The sequence below is a fragment of the Heptranchias perlo genome, chromosome 13, assembly GCF_035084215.1.
Source record: "Heptranchias perlo isolate sHepPer1 chromosome 13, sHepPer1.hap1, whole genome shotgun sequence".
Taxonomy (NCBI): Eukaryota; Metazoa; Chordata; class Chondrichthyes; order Hexanchiformes; family Hexanchidae; genus Heptranchias; species Heptranchias perlo.
Window position 1 is genome coordinate 41,498,887 of NC_090337.1, and position 15,062 is coordinate 41,513,948.

At 41.1% G+C, this 15,062-nt stretch overlaps 1 protein-coding gene across 2 annotated transcripts in view; it reads left to right on the forward strand.

Moving 5' to 3' along the window:
• si (sucrase-isomaltase) overlaps positions 1-15,062 on the forward strand; it is a 130,942-nt gene that overhangs the window by 40,045 nt on the left and 75,835 nt on the right. For both annotated transcript variants that reach the window (XM_067995363.1, XM_067995364.1), the window contains exons 21-26: positions 132-188; positions 1,152-1,276; positions 1,397-1,485; positions 1,929-1,978; positions 6,753-6,926; positions 8,671-8,814. In XM_067995363.1, coding sequence (XP_067851464.1) covers positions 132-188; positions 1,152-1,276; positions 1,397-1,485; positions 1,929-1,978; positions 6,753-6,926; positions 8,671-8,814 — 639 coding nt within the window. The remainder of the gene's footprint in view (positions 1-131; positions 189-1,151; positions 1,277-1,396; positions 1,486-1,928; positions 1,979-6,752; positions 6,927-8,670; positions 8,815-15,062) is intronic.

A 15,062-nucleotide genomic window follows, 5' to 3' on the forward strand; every position in this document is an offset into this window, starting at 1 on the left:
AATGCTAACTGGATGCCTGTCAACCCAAAAAAAACGATGTCTTTCCTGTTTTGTTTTACAATTAAAAACTATTTTAATACTTGTTTTAAAATTTACATCAATGCTTCTTACATACTTTTCCTTATTTTCAGGGTAGAGAAAATGTCCGTGGCTATGTGCCTGATGCGGATTGGTATGATTACGAAACAGTAAATATCACTTTAATCCAATTTTGTAGTAATAAGTTCTTATTCCATGGTTGAACACTCCTGACATGGAACAAAACTCACAGGAAATCAGAGATCAACAGTGCCTGATTTTCCATCTATTTAAATTAATGGATACCAAATCAGGCACTGCAGGCCTGCAATTTCCTGGCTAATGCTTCCTGCTAGAAGCACCTGATCACGGAATCAGCGCTATCATTTTCAGGAAGTAAAAGTTTTCCCTTAATCATCTATTACATTGAAAGGACTTAACACAGATTAAGTATATTTAGAACCGGAAATCAGATATGCAATGAAAATAATAATATTTCCTGCAAGAAAAGGCTAAGGATTTGAAATTTTGTCCGCAATATTGGTTCTGCTGCCTCCACACTGGTTTCTTTTATTGAAGAGATTGGGGAGGTCTGTAGATCAGTGTCACATCAAATTAACTGAGAGGAAGCAGGTAGGCTTTATTTGTCTGCCAACATTTTCTCTCCTCCAACATGAGATTGTCTATCACAATGAAGAATTCTATCTAGTAGCTCAGCTGAAAACCAATCAAATTTGCCCAATGATAGGTCGCTAAATTTTAACTAAAGTCAAAGGTTGGATTCAAACTTGTGTCTTTTCAATGGGTGCTGAACGCTCTATAACTGAATCTACAGGGTTACCTTTGTTAAATCTGTTTTTGACAAAGCTATGTACATATGTATAACGGTTTGTATTAAGATATTTCCATTAGCAACAAAATATGTCTATCCTTTCAAGTCAAAATTGCCAATTCTGATAACAGAACAATATTTACATTAGGTACAATGAATAAGACACAAATTGATGCAGAAATTATATTTAATATTCATCTGTGCCTCACTCAGTTCTCCCAGTGCTGTGCCCCACTAATTAATTAGTAATAAAGAATACAGTACACGTATATTGTAAAGAGGCTGTTTATTGTTAAATTAGGGTGCTCGCATAGACTCTCGAAAGCAGTTCGTGAATATGCATATACCAGCAGATAAACTGGGGCTTCATGTCAGAGGTGGCTTTGTCTTCCCAACACAGCAACCAGCAAATACTACTTTTTATAGGTAAGTACAGCCAGATTTATGCTTAGTTTTCCTGAAGTTAAAAACACTTGTACTAAAATATTATAGCTAATGAAGCTTCCATTGAATTACACCAAATAAATATTTTATTCTTATATATAGCCGGAAGAACCCCCTTGGTCTCCTCATTGCCCTTGATGAACAAGGAAAGGCTGGTGGAGAGTTATTTTGGGATGATGGAGAATCCAGAGGTATTGTAGTAAACATTACAGCGTGCAGCTGCTTTGAATACTGGATATCAACCAAACACCTTCTTTCAGCAATTCAGATCAGATAAATAACTTTCCTCAGAATATATATTTTCTATGAAGGATGGAGAGGCTCCTTCCATTTGTCTCTCTATTAACCTACTGTTCATTTCTACACATATTGCCTGAGCCCCATAACTCAGACTGTCATTTCAAAAGAAGTACTAAATCTGTTTAGGGAAGCATATGGCTGGTGAGCTATTTCAACATTGATCATCGTGCAATTATGTTATCTGTGGAAGTGGCCTTATTGTTGTGCTTCATTCTCAGTCCTGAATGCATTTAAAAATATCACTTAATAATATAATATAATTGATATCTCCATCACTGGTGTTTGTGATGCATGGTATTGCTGAACAGTAAATTGTGCTGATTTTACCTTGCAGATACTTTCCAAAAAGAAAATTATACTGCCTATCAGTTTACAGTTACAAAGGTTAGTCTTTTCAAATTGATTCAATTCTAATTTCTAATTGTAATTCTATTACAAAATTTGCTGCTCAATTTGTACATGAACACTCTTTTTGGATTGTTGTCTGAGATTTGTTATGAAAGTATCTGTGTATCCCTTTAAACTGGATAAATGTTACCCTTTGTGAAAAGGAATTAGTTTCCAGAAGAGTCTGTAAAAATATCAGGATGTATTCATTCCCCATTCTATGGAAATTCTAACATATGATAACATACTAAAGCATATACCCAAGTGTCAAAACCCATCCGTCCTCATTCGTTGATCCCCTAAACAGAATACTTAGAGGATGTATTAACCCATTTAAAATAAACAGATTAATTCCTTGTTAAAATAGTGAAGAAAATAATTCAAAAAGCACAACAAGCATTCATATGATAACAGTGCCAATTAATTTCCAGGTACAAATTTTGCATTTGGCTGTGCTGTACTTTATTTGGGAGTGAATGCTGACATTACATGCCCATCAGGGCAGCTTTCGACCAATATGGCACCAAGGAGCCCTAGCAAAACTAAAGTCAGTGGGGTGGTCAAAGAGAAAACCCTCCAGTGGCTGAAGTCATACCTCATGCAAAGGGAGATGGTATGGTTATCAGAGGCCAGTCATCACAGCCCCCAGGTCATCACTCTAGGAGTTCCTCAGGGGAGCGTCCTCATCTTTATCTGCTTCAACAATGACCTTTCCTCTATTGTAAGGATCTATTTACCATATTGAGAGTATATTATTAGCCATAAAATAGTAGGAAAGAAGTCAAAGACAAACCTTTCAAGCAATTCATTGCATAAGTAATAGAGTTGTAATAATAGGGAATTTTAAGTATATTAAGACAAAAGTTTGTGATCAAGATGGCTAAGGATGCTTAGAATGCATCCAAAGACTGTTCTCTTAATCAGTATGTTGCATGTTTAACAAGGAGGGTGCAGCATTAGATCTAGTTCCAAATAACAAAGCAGGACAAAGAAATTACCTTAAGGTAGGAGAACACTTAGATAATAGTAACAATAACTTAATAAGGTTTACATGGAAAATAGGTAAAGAGAAAGAAAAGTCAAAGAAAACAAAATTATCTTATTTCAGTGAGATGAGGGACAAGCCCAGATTTAACTGGTTGGAAAAGAAGACAGAACAAACATTGGATAAGTAATGGGAGAGATTTAAATATATGATGGATAAGATACATGTTAATTACAGTGGAACCTAATTTGCTTAGTCATTCTGGCAGTTATCTGTTATAACTGTGGCAGGAGTCTGGTAGAACAGCCACAAACTCCATTGAGACTCGGATAAACTGGGTCCCGGACTTACATTGGAGTTTCCTGCGGCCTTGTTTGGTGGTGGAGCCTTCCCCTGTCCCAAACAAGGCCACAATGTGGAGGATTTTACAACACCAAGTTATAGTCCAGCAATTTTATTTTAAATTCACAAGCTTTCGGAGGCTTCCTCCTTCGTCAGGTGAACGACGTCACCTGACGAAGGAGGAAGCCTCCGAAAGCTTGTGAATTTAAAATAAAATTGCTGGACTATAACTTGGTGTTGTAAAATTGTTTACAATTGTCAACCCCAGTCCATCACCGGCATCTCCACAATGTGGAGGGGAAGTGGCCTCCAGCAGAGGCGATCCATGCTGGGAGATCTGTGATCTTGGCTTTCCAGGGACCTTGCATTAGTTTCGAGGCCGATACATTGAGTTAGAAGAGGACGGAAGTGAGCCCCACTGAGAGGGCACTGACAATTACCCACATATGGGACATACACTTCTGATTGAAATTGACAAACATTATTGCAGTAGGTCAAAAAAGTAACTGGAAAAAAAACAGGCAAAAAGTAACAAAAGAGTCAATTTAATGGTCCTGTATGTGGGAGTACAGGTGCATTACTGGTGCGGAGGGAACATTAAGTTGGGAAAGCAGGCCCTGTGCCAATTTCTTTTTCAGTGGTCTTCTATTTTTAGTGAGCTGACATGCCTAGCCAATTCACGTGTAAGCCTCATTAAGGATCCAGATTTGAAGCGCAATTCAGCAGTCTTTCTGCAAGTTTGTTCTTCTTTTGAGCTGATTGGAGTAGGAGGAAAGGAAACTCTATGGGTGCAGGATCTTTTAAATGGACTTTATTTTTTAAAAACAAATTTATGATACCTTTTTAATGGACATTTTTCCATGTTTCTGAAATGTCTAATAATTTTTTCAGAAAAAAAGTTGGTAGCCATTTTTCTTACTCCTTAATTTAAATTTGTTTTAAAGCACCTCAAATGTAATTGAGGTAGTACAAAATGAAAGAAAGTATGCCAGGGAGATCAGCAGGCCCCAAACCATTCAGCAGACCTCGGCACACCTACTTACCAATGATCCACAACAACCACTTCTATTTACTATGGGTCAGCTTTGCCATCTGTAGCCAACTTGTAATATGGGGATGGCCATTATCAATGGTTGACAAGGTCACTACTGCCCTCAGTTGTTATGTCTGTTGCTCATTCCCAGTTAGCACTTCAATATCAGGACTGTGCTGTCCAAAGGTGTGTTGGCCAGTATGGGCAACACAATCAGATCCTTTCCCATTGAATAGCATGACATCACTACACTGCCTAACATCATTACACTGGTGCATTTTCAAAAGTACAGGGGTTCACGGACAGCTGATATGTGCTTAACCTGCAGCCTTTGAAAGATGCGAGTGTAGCATAGCTTTTAATTGTACATTGCATTTTGACTGCATACCTACACTTCAGCAGGGTACACAATCAAGATGCAACAGAAGAGCTGTAGGCTTGTGTGAGAGCTTGGCACTGGTGAGCAATAAATAGAATACAAGTTGACAGGCTGCACTTTGTGGCATGTGCCAGCTATCTGGTCTTTAGGAACATAGGAACAGGAGTAGGTCATTCAGCCATTCAATTAGATCATGGCTGATCTGCATCTTAACTCCATCCACCCACCTTGGTTCTGTAAGCCTTAATACACTTGCCTAACAAAAGCAAAATGCTGCGGATGCTGGAAATCTAAAATAAAAACAGAAAATGCTGGAAATACTCAGCAAGTCAGGCAGCATCTGTGGAGAAAGAAACAGAGTTAACCTTTCAGGTCCATGACCCTTTGTCAGAACTGATCTAACGATCTCAGTTTTGAAATTTTCAATTGACCTAGCCCCAACAGATTTTTTGGGGAGAGAGTTCTAGATTTCCACTACCCTTTGTGTGAAGAAGTGCCTTCTGACATCACCCCTGAACGGCCTAGCTCTAATTTTAAGGTTATGCCCCCTTGTTCTGGACTCTCCCACCAGAAGAAATAGTTTCTCTCTATCTACCCTATCAAATCCTTTAAATATCTTAAACACCTCAATTAGATCACTCCTTAATCTTCTATACTCAAGGGAATACAAGTCTAGTCGATGCAACCTGTCCTCATTATTTAAACCTTTTAACCTTGGTATAATTCTGGTGAATCTGCGCTGCACTTCCTCCAAGATCAATATATCATTCCTGAGGTGTGATACCCAGAACTGAATGCAGTTTTCCAGATGGGGTCTAACAAGAACTCTGTACAATATTCCATTAGCCTTTTTAATTAATTGGTGCATAGTACTATTGGTTAGTTTTATCTTTTCAGATTCTTTACTGTACGCTATTTTTTCCTGCATCTGTTCCCAGGTCCAGCAAGTATTTTTGACAGCTTACATCCTGGCTGAAACCTCCTGCGAGGCACAGTGCACTGTCATTTTGTGGGGAGGGTGCGCTGGAGAGTCAAATAGAGCAACTTCTTCACACCTCATAAACCAGAGGCTTGCTATTTGACCCCAACTCCGATCATGCCTTCATGTTATATCCGTCTATTCTGTCAATCTTGCCTGGCATTTCTTCTCTCCATAAAACAAAGACTGAAACTTGGGTGACTCATTTTACAACCTTTAAAAAGGCTCCAGCGTTTTTATTCCCATATATAAGGCCACTTACCTTTAAATGGCGGCACCCTTTCATTTTGAGCAGCAGCTGCATGCTCTTGATTCTGCGGGGTCCCTTCAATAAGCTCCTTACATAAGACTCAAGCAGTACAGCGAGCAAGTTTAAATAATAGTCATGATCTGGCCTTACCACATCCACTGAGACCGGCTCATTGCTCTGGTGTTGTGGGCTTTGGGCTCTTGCGGCGGTCCCTGTCATCTTTTCCCTGGAATCACTGAATTGGACCTAAAAAGAACGAGTGCAAGCTGCAAAAAAAAATCATGACTTAGGTGTCAAACTTCCTTTTAAGGCAGCAACCCCAAAATAGCTGAATGAACCTCGTTTTAAATGGGTGGCGAATGATGCCATCTCATTTCTGATGCTGATAGCATGGGATGGATTTTCCTGTTTCTAAACCAATGCTTATTGAATTGCTTGTTGCGACAATTAAAGGAAAAATTGGATGGAAAATTCAGATTGGCTCCCTTATGGGCATACTTTTAGCATTTCTCTTTGGTTTGCCTTATCCAGGTGATCTAATATGCCCAAGTGTAGGAACAGGAAAATGTGCCTACATATTATGGTGGGAGTACATAATTTAAATGTTTTTTGAATCCTTAATGGTTGCCCTTCTGTTGTTCTTTCAACAGACAGCATGCTCGATGTTTCGGGCAAACAATATGCAGAAGGCCTAGGTACCTCATAATGCTGACCTCACTTGCATGATTAGTGTCAATACTACCAGCAAAAAGAATCATAGAATTTGCTCCATATGTTTAATGATTTTTTTTGTTCTCTTTTAGAATCTTTTAAGTATGAAAGTATTAAAAAGGGGATACATTGACCCAAACAACCTTAAATTTGAAGAAATAAGAATCCTTGGGATCAAGATTGCTCCAACATCAGTCATTGTGAAACATGGAAATAATGTCACAACTTTAGCACCGGGAAATATCAATTATAATACAAATACTAAGGTAATGGAAACTTTCTTATAATCTCAATAATTCTTTCTTTAATCAAATAAAATCCAAAATTTGTTGTTCTCTAACTTTTCCATTCTGTGTGACTCAGCTTGTACCTTTGTTTTTTTCAGCCTCTAATATTTAGGTGTTAAAAATAACTGTTAACTCAATGGTTCTCTGTTACATTTTACTCGTAGCAGAGCTAACTGATTCCAGTTCAACCATACTTCAGTAATTTCTGATCATAAAAAATGGTATTACTAGTTTTTGTACAATTATTGACAATGTTTTAGAAACCAATAAACCCATATTGCCAGTAAATGAGGAATTTCACTTCATTTGTCATATTAATGCCTAGAAATCATTAAGGAAAAAGTGCTTTGATCATTAAAACACTAGTACATGTGCCATCTGGTGCCACTTTTCAATTTTCAACTTTTAATGTCTGCAGATAATTAATACGATCTTTATGTATAGTTAGACCAGGATTAACTTTGAACTCAAACTTAGAATCTAATACATGTAGAATGAGAATTAAGTAAGAAATGACTTTCCGGTGGGGGCTGATTGTAACGCTAAAGTGCTTTTAAAGATTAAGGTTTGTGTAAATGACACTTGTGATATGCAAAGCAAGATCCCATAGAGTTTAGTGCTGCTCTTGCTGGAATGTGCTAAAGAAGAGAAGGATGCATATCTGTTTGGACATTGTGTTTGGAAAAGAACAATTAGCATTTGCCTGTAAAATTGAGTCTTTTTTCTTTCTTAGACTATACCCTGCTTTGACAAGTGAACATGGGGTGTAATTAGTTCCATAATTATGGTGTACACTCAGTGCAACATTTCATAATATTCTTGAATCTGATAATGATTATCATGAACAATGTTTTTATCAATTACTTTATTTTATTATATTGACCGACTTTCTTTCAATGATAAAACTTATGAAATCAAAATGATTAAATGCATAGCACTAGTAAGAAATCAATCTTTAGATATTTTTGTGTTAAAATTAAATGTATTTCTTTTTTGTGACAAAATTAGCCTAGATCTTCCTGGTGGAGTTCCTGCTGGGAAAGCATTGGGATGGAATTTCTGCCCACCAGTGTGTCCGAGAAGCAGCCTAATTTGAACGTTGATAGCGGGCACCCAGCAGTATTTTTGGGCCTCTGGGTCGCTAACCTCAGATGGGGGGAGGAAAGTTGCTGTGATCGATGGTACTGCGTTAAACAAAAAATAATTGAAAAAATATATCTCATTCCAAGCTCATATGATCGATTGCACTTAGCAAGACAGCCTTTTAAATTTGAAACTGTTAATCCCCCTCTCCCACCTTAACAGCGCTGGTTGACAGCATTGCAATGGCAATCCTGACACCCAGTGTTACTAAGGATGCTAATGACTGGGAATGCATTGGATGAAATCTTCCTGCCACTACCCTGTGCCCAACCCAAATATGGCAGGTGTCATTTCCAGCGGAAAACCCAACAGGTTGAAGAGCCAGCAGAAGAGCTTTCCAACACATTTCCCATTCCTGCCCACCCAGAAACCACACAAAAATGGATGCTGATTCAGAAGAAAATCCTATTCAAGATTTAAGAAAATAGAATTATCAAAGCAAAAAAAGCTGTAGATACTGGATGAAGGCCTTGCTTTAAAAGTATTATTGAGAACAATGATTAAAAAGGGAATTATTCTAATCATTATTGTTATAACTCACTCTTAAATGGCCCTTGCAATAATTTTTTTCTCTGCATAGGTTACTCATCTAACAGGTCTTCACCTTGTACTGGGAGAGTCATATTCAGTGCAATGGAATTCTTCGGAATTTGAAAGGTTTGACTGTTACCCTGAAGAAAATGCAAATGAACGTGCCTGTAATGCCCGGGGTTGTATATGGGCTGTAAGTAATCCAAAGAAAGCTAGTATGTGTTACATTATAAATAACGTCTCTATATTTATATACATATATATAAATTATTTTTAAGACTCAGTTTTTGTACTTTACAAAATCAGTAATGGGGAGAATTTCAGATTGTCAGTTACATTCCAGCCAGCATGAAACTGGCATGCAGGGGCCAAGAATTCTTACCATTAGCAAGAGGAACTGCTTCCATGGACACTGGGTGAGCATGTAGACAGTTGCACCTGCAGACAATTTCCACCGCAGGAATGGCAGAGCCAGTGGCAGTCAAGGTCATCGTTGCCTTCAACTATTATGTCTTTGCAAAGGATGCATCTTCAATATAGGACAATTTTCTGCCCACAGATGTATCAAAACAAATGATTGATACATTGGGGTCAATATTAACCCCCTCTCCACCCCCGCGCGATGGGTGGGAGAGGGTCGGAGGGTGGGTTTAAAAATTAAAAATCGCAGAACGCACCCCCCCCCCCAGCCCGCCGCATATGCGCCCGTTGTCGTTTTTACGGTGGCGGGTTGCGAGCTGTGTCTGTGTCCCGCTCTTGAGAGGCGGGACACTGCATTAGAATATTTAAATCAGGCTCCAACAGTGTAGTTGGGAACCTGATTTAAATTGAGTGTTGGCCGGCCGGGTTTCCCAGGGTTTGGGAAATGGGAGCTGCTGGATCAAGCAGCTAAGTGCTTTCCCAGCACGGCCTGTGAGCCAAGAGGAGCAGAAGTGCTCCCCCAAGCACATCTTCTGCCGATCACGGCCTCTCCATGCTGTCGCAATCGGCAGATCACCACCCCCAAACCCACAATCCCAAGCCTTCTGCCCCATGATCTGCCAACACCCCCTTCAATTCATGATCCCTCCCTCCCTCCTGATTACTGGTCTGACCGCCTCCATTCCCCCCCCCCCCACCCCTCGAAGCCATGCGATCTTTGCTGCCTCCTGTCAACCCGTGATCCCTCCTTCCCTCCCTCCCGATTGCCAGTCCGACCCCAGTTATGCCCTGAGATCTTTTACCAATTGCCGGGGATGGTCCCCGGCTGCGACCTTCTACCGCAGGCTTTCCCACACAGCAGCCGGCCAACCTCAATCTGGCCAGCTATTGGGCGGGAAACAAAATAAAAAATTATAACGAGGTCCTGCCGTTAAATTCAGTAGGACTTCCGTGTGTCCTGGATTTCTGGATTTCCCCGCCGCAAACATGCTCTCCCACTCCCTCCCATCTCCCCGTAAATATCGCTGCCATTGTTTGGTGAAGAAACACTTGCAGCTCCTTTACTACTGAATATCAGCAGCAACATGACAGTTGCCCAATATTATTGCGCTGCTGGATTTCCCAAAGTCTAGGCTCATTGATGGCATGCATGTGGTCATGTAGACCACTGGACACAATGCCATGGCCTACATGACCACTTCACAATGTGCATCCGGTCAATGATCAGGAATATTGCATCATGCAGGGAAATGTTTGCACGATTATTTCATTTTAATGCATTCATCTATGCCAGGTTTATTTGAAGAAGAAGGCAAACTGGAAGGATGGCTATAGCCACTGACAGGTACTAAGAGGCCCATAGTGCTACCAGGATCATTATAATGTATAACATTGGCATCCTCAGATGCCTTGACAGATAATGGAGTGTCTTTCATTGGAGCACTGAAAGCGTCTCCAAAATCATCGTTGTCTGCTACATTATACAAGATGGTCCAGAATTTTCTTGTAATATTTGGCATAACAACGACATTAGCTGCGTTGTGCCGGGTTTTTCCAAAGAATTTAGCACGTAAGTGACTCACGCTGGTTTCGCACCAGGACATCACTTTGAGCAAATATCCTCAAACCCCACTTCGCTCATTAATATAGCTGTGCCCTCTTGCAAAAGACCAGAGAATGTCAGCTTCCACAATTGCATTTTTAAACATGCTGTGATTAATGTGCTTAAATGATGGTTTGATGGCTTCAAACTTTAACTTTCTTAACATCAATGAGATAAAGAGGGACTTACAGAAGAAAGAAGACGCATGTTCTATGCTTTCTTCAGACCCGGATTGTTTACGCTCATTTCCACTTGTTTTATGCCGATTTTTATGTTCCGGTGTATGCTGTTGAGATTCTTAGGAACTTTCAGCATTAGTTGCCGTTGGCAAGATCGACATAGTAACCAGCATGAATTTTGGTGCAAGTTTGGCATAAGTTGGATTGTGGAAATTCCACCCTCATTTGCCAGAGGTATAATTGTGAAGAAGCAAGAGTGAACTGATCTACAACCAAGGGCGCTGCAGGTTGTTAACACAGAACAAGAGGTTGTTGCCTTAGAAAAACTGGTGTGTCACACTCAACGAAGTGGCCTTCAGCTATGTGCCTATTTGAACTAACCCTTCAACTATCCCTCCTGGCTGAATGTCCCCAAAATAACATCACTAACATTGTTCTTTGCATTCAACTACTATGTATGGCCAATCTTATTCTACATCGTGAAGAAAAAAAATCTCTAACACAAAGTTGAAATGAAATATGAGCAATTTTATCTTTATTTGCATTTGACTTTAGGGTTCTTTGCCCCAGTTTGTTCCTCTTGGTGATAAATAATGCTCAACTTTTCTACCCTATCTTCTAAGTATTTCACCAGTGGAAACATTAAGTGAGGTACTGTCTTGTATTCTGCCATTGGTACTGCTGGTGCCCTTTCAGACAATGCATATACGGCAATAGAGTGTGTGACAGCCCATATCCTGTGAACGAGTGAGGGAGTAAGGAGAGGAAAGAGAACAAGAGCAAGATGGTACTAGGAATTGAAATTATGGACTGTCCTCCTGTCTGCTCCTTCCTATTGTGACCCAACTTGTCCTGCAAGCAGAGAAGTAGTGTTGAGATGTTGAGAAGTTTCAAATGTTCGTCCTACTCTAAGCTTGTGTGTGAGTAAATGAATATGTAGTTAGGTTGTGTTGGAATGATTTTCTCTTTTAACATATCAATGTGCCAAAGGTTCATTGACCTACACTGACTTCCTATCCCCCAATGCATTAAATTGTTGACTTGGTCTTGCCCTCCAACTTTTTTTTCCATCTGCTTGTTTTGCCCTCAAAACTTTTTTAACCCTCTATAATTAGCTTTAAGGGCAGTTCACCTTCATATGGCCATTGCAGCCCTTTAACTAGCTGCAGCAGTGCTGGAAATCCTGTTCCCCACTCTGAAAACTTCCAGATGTAGGCAGATAGAAGAGTGGGAGCTCACTATAAATGGCTAATGACTTCCAACCCTGGAAGTTTCAGTGAGAACTGCTGTGCAGAGCATGGGTGGGGACATTACATATTACATAGCATTTACAGCACAGAAACAGGCTATTCGGCCCAACAGGTCTGTGCCGGTGTTTATGCTCCACATGAGCCTCCTCCCACCTTACTCCATTTCATCCTATCAACATACCCTTCTACTCCTTATTCCATTATATATGGTCCCTGCCAATTGGAAATTGCACTCATACTCTACTTAGTTCAGTTGTATGCAAAGCTTTCTATTCATTGCTGTCTTGGTCCATTTACAGCTGATCTAAATCCTTCTGGATTTTGCTACAATATATGGCCTGGTCTTTCTGCAAAGCCAGTACACTTCCAGATCTTAAGTGAGCAACTATTCCCTTCCATCTGCCAAAAATATACACTGGGTTCCCGGTATGTTTTCCGGGATCAGCTAATTTGAATAGTGATTTGTGGACTCCCATTGAAAATCAGCCAGACATTGGCCAGGAGCACAGAGGGGAGGAGGAACTCATGGCTGGAGGCACCATTTAAATGTTTGCGGACAGAAGAGCGTCAGTGGGCAAAGGAATCGGCTGGAGAAGGTGGCCAGCCAAAAGAGAGGAGGAAGAAAATTTGTTAATTTTGCTTAGTGCTGTAAGAAATATAATAATCTCATGATCATTAGGTTAGGTAAGTTGTGCCAGGATACAGCTGGGCACCATTGAATGTAAAATAGCTGGCACTTTAGCATGGAACAATTGAAAGCTGAGCCTTTACCATTCCCACACAAATGTTGGCACCTTCCCTACACACAGGGACATGTATGCCAATAGTCTCACTGGAATATCCACAATCTGCAGGTATAAAGTGAATGCTACTGGTCACTGATTGAAATGGATTTTTGTCACCACAATATCAGTATGCCCATCACTGTTAATGTCTGCTTCCCTGCACAATCGACTTGCATTAGCACCTTAGGAGAAGAATGCTCACAATGCACAGAAACAGGAAACTATGGAAAGGGGCAAGCTTTCATCCAAGCCTTGACCCCTCCCTTGAAGATAAAGCAATTGAGATTGTTTTGGGAGTTCTTTTGTAGTGGGCATTGGTGACAGATAATTGCAAAGAGAGGGTTATTCTGAAGTGGCCTCAATAATAGTGAAATTGAGACTACTTAGCAACGATAGAGATACTCACAATTAATAACACCTTTTTAAGCCTCGGTATAGATATTCACCATTCACTACATCCAAGCAATAATGAACGCCTGTTTTATACAGGCAAGCACTCTGATGCCCAAAATGGTGGGGGTGTGAAAGGTACTGTGAATTACATTATAAGGATGCAGGGACTTCATTTATATCTCTGCGTCTCTGAGTTGGTGGCCACTTTTCCATTACAGCGGAATGTAGAGATGAAGGTTTCAGTGGTGCATTCTGAGGCATTCTGCAGAGCTGTGCTAATTTGTACAGCTTCCCATCCCACTTTTGTTTCTTCTCCAGCAACAGAAGAGTGGAAAGCCCAGGCCCGTGTCTGTACTGATCTTCCTATTTTAGTGGCATCAGCAAATTTGACGACTCTACATTTAGTTTTGATATCCAACAACTCATTGCATTTATATAGCGTCCTTAATGTAAAATGTGTCCCAAAGTTCTTCGCATTGGAGATAGAGAAGGGAACGGATGTCGAGACATGGAGGGAGAGATGAGGAAGGGTGAGCAAAGGCTTAGTCAAAAAGATGGGTTTTGAGTCAGTTTTTAAAGGTGGAGAGGCAGAGGGGTTTGGGGAGGGGGTTCTAGAACATAAGGCCAAGGTGGCTGAAGGCGCTACCACCAATGATGGGATAAAGGGGATGGGAGGGCAAATGGGTGACTGCACAAAAGGTTAGATTCAGAGGACCTATGGAAGTTAGAGGAAATATAAAGCATGAAGAGTTTCCAGATATAGTGTAGAGTGAGGCTATGGAGTGATTTGAAGATAAGGACAAAGATTTTAAAAATAATACATTGAGGAACAAGGAGCCAATGATTGTTGGGAGCATTTGATGTGGAACTTAATACCTGACAGGGTACAGGCTGTTACATTTTGCACAAGTTAGAGCTGATGAAGGATGGAGGATGGGAGATCGGAAAGAAGACAAAGTATTTGAGCAGATTTTAAAAGGAAAGTCTGGGTACGTTGGAGGCAAGTGGGGGGGGAAGAAAATCGGGATTTTTTGGAGCGGGCACGAATCCTGGTTCCAACCCGCCGAAGAACGCGCACAACTCAGAGTCATCTGGGTGTGCGCGCCGTTCCCGAACCCGGAAGGATGAGGAACAGCACTTTCTTCACCAGGCACGGCGTGCACTTCCGCCACCTGTAACTCCACAACACAGAGGTGCACCACAGGCACCTGCACAAGAGCACAGAGGGGAACAACGGAGGGAGCGATGTCGTAGGAGGCACTACCTTCGTCAGAGGGTCTACAACCGAGGCTGAGCTTCCTGGACCTCTCTGAGGAACAGTGTCTACGGAGGCTGAGAGTCAGTCGCCAGGTGGTCGCAGACATCTGCAGCCACCTTCATATCAAACTGCTCCTTGCTGGGCCTGGCGGCATCTCATTACCCATTGCTGTTGAAGTGACCACTGCCCTCAACTTCTTCACCTCCGGATCATTCCAGGGTGCCACCGGGGACTTCGCCGGGGTCTCTCAGTCGTCTGCCCACAAATGCATAAGGCAAGTCACCGACGGTTTGTTTTGCAGGGCCTCACAATATGTCAGCTTCCCCATGGACAACCTCAGCCAGATGGAGAGGGCAGTGGGACTCCACTCTGTGGCTGGCTTTCCACGGGTACAGGGTGCAATCGATTGCATGCGTATAGCAATCCGAGCACCTCCACACGAGCCAGAGCTGTTCATCAACAGAGAGGGATATCACTCCATCAACACTCAGCTCGTTTGTGACCACCGCAAAAGATTCCTTCACGTGTGTGCGAGATTCCCTGGCAGCTGCCA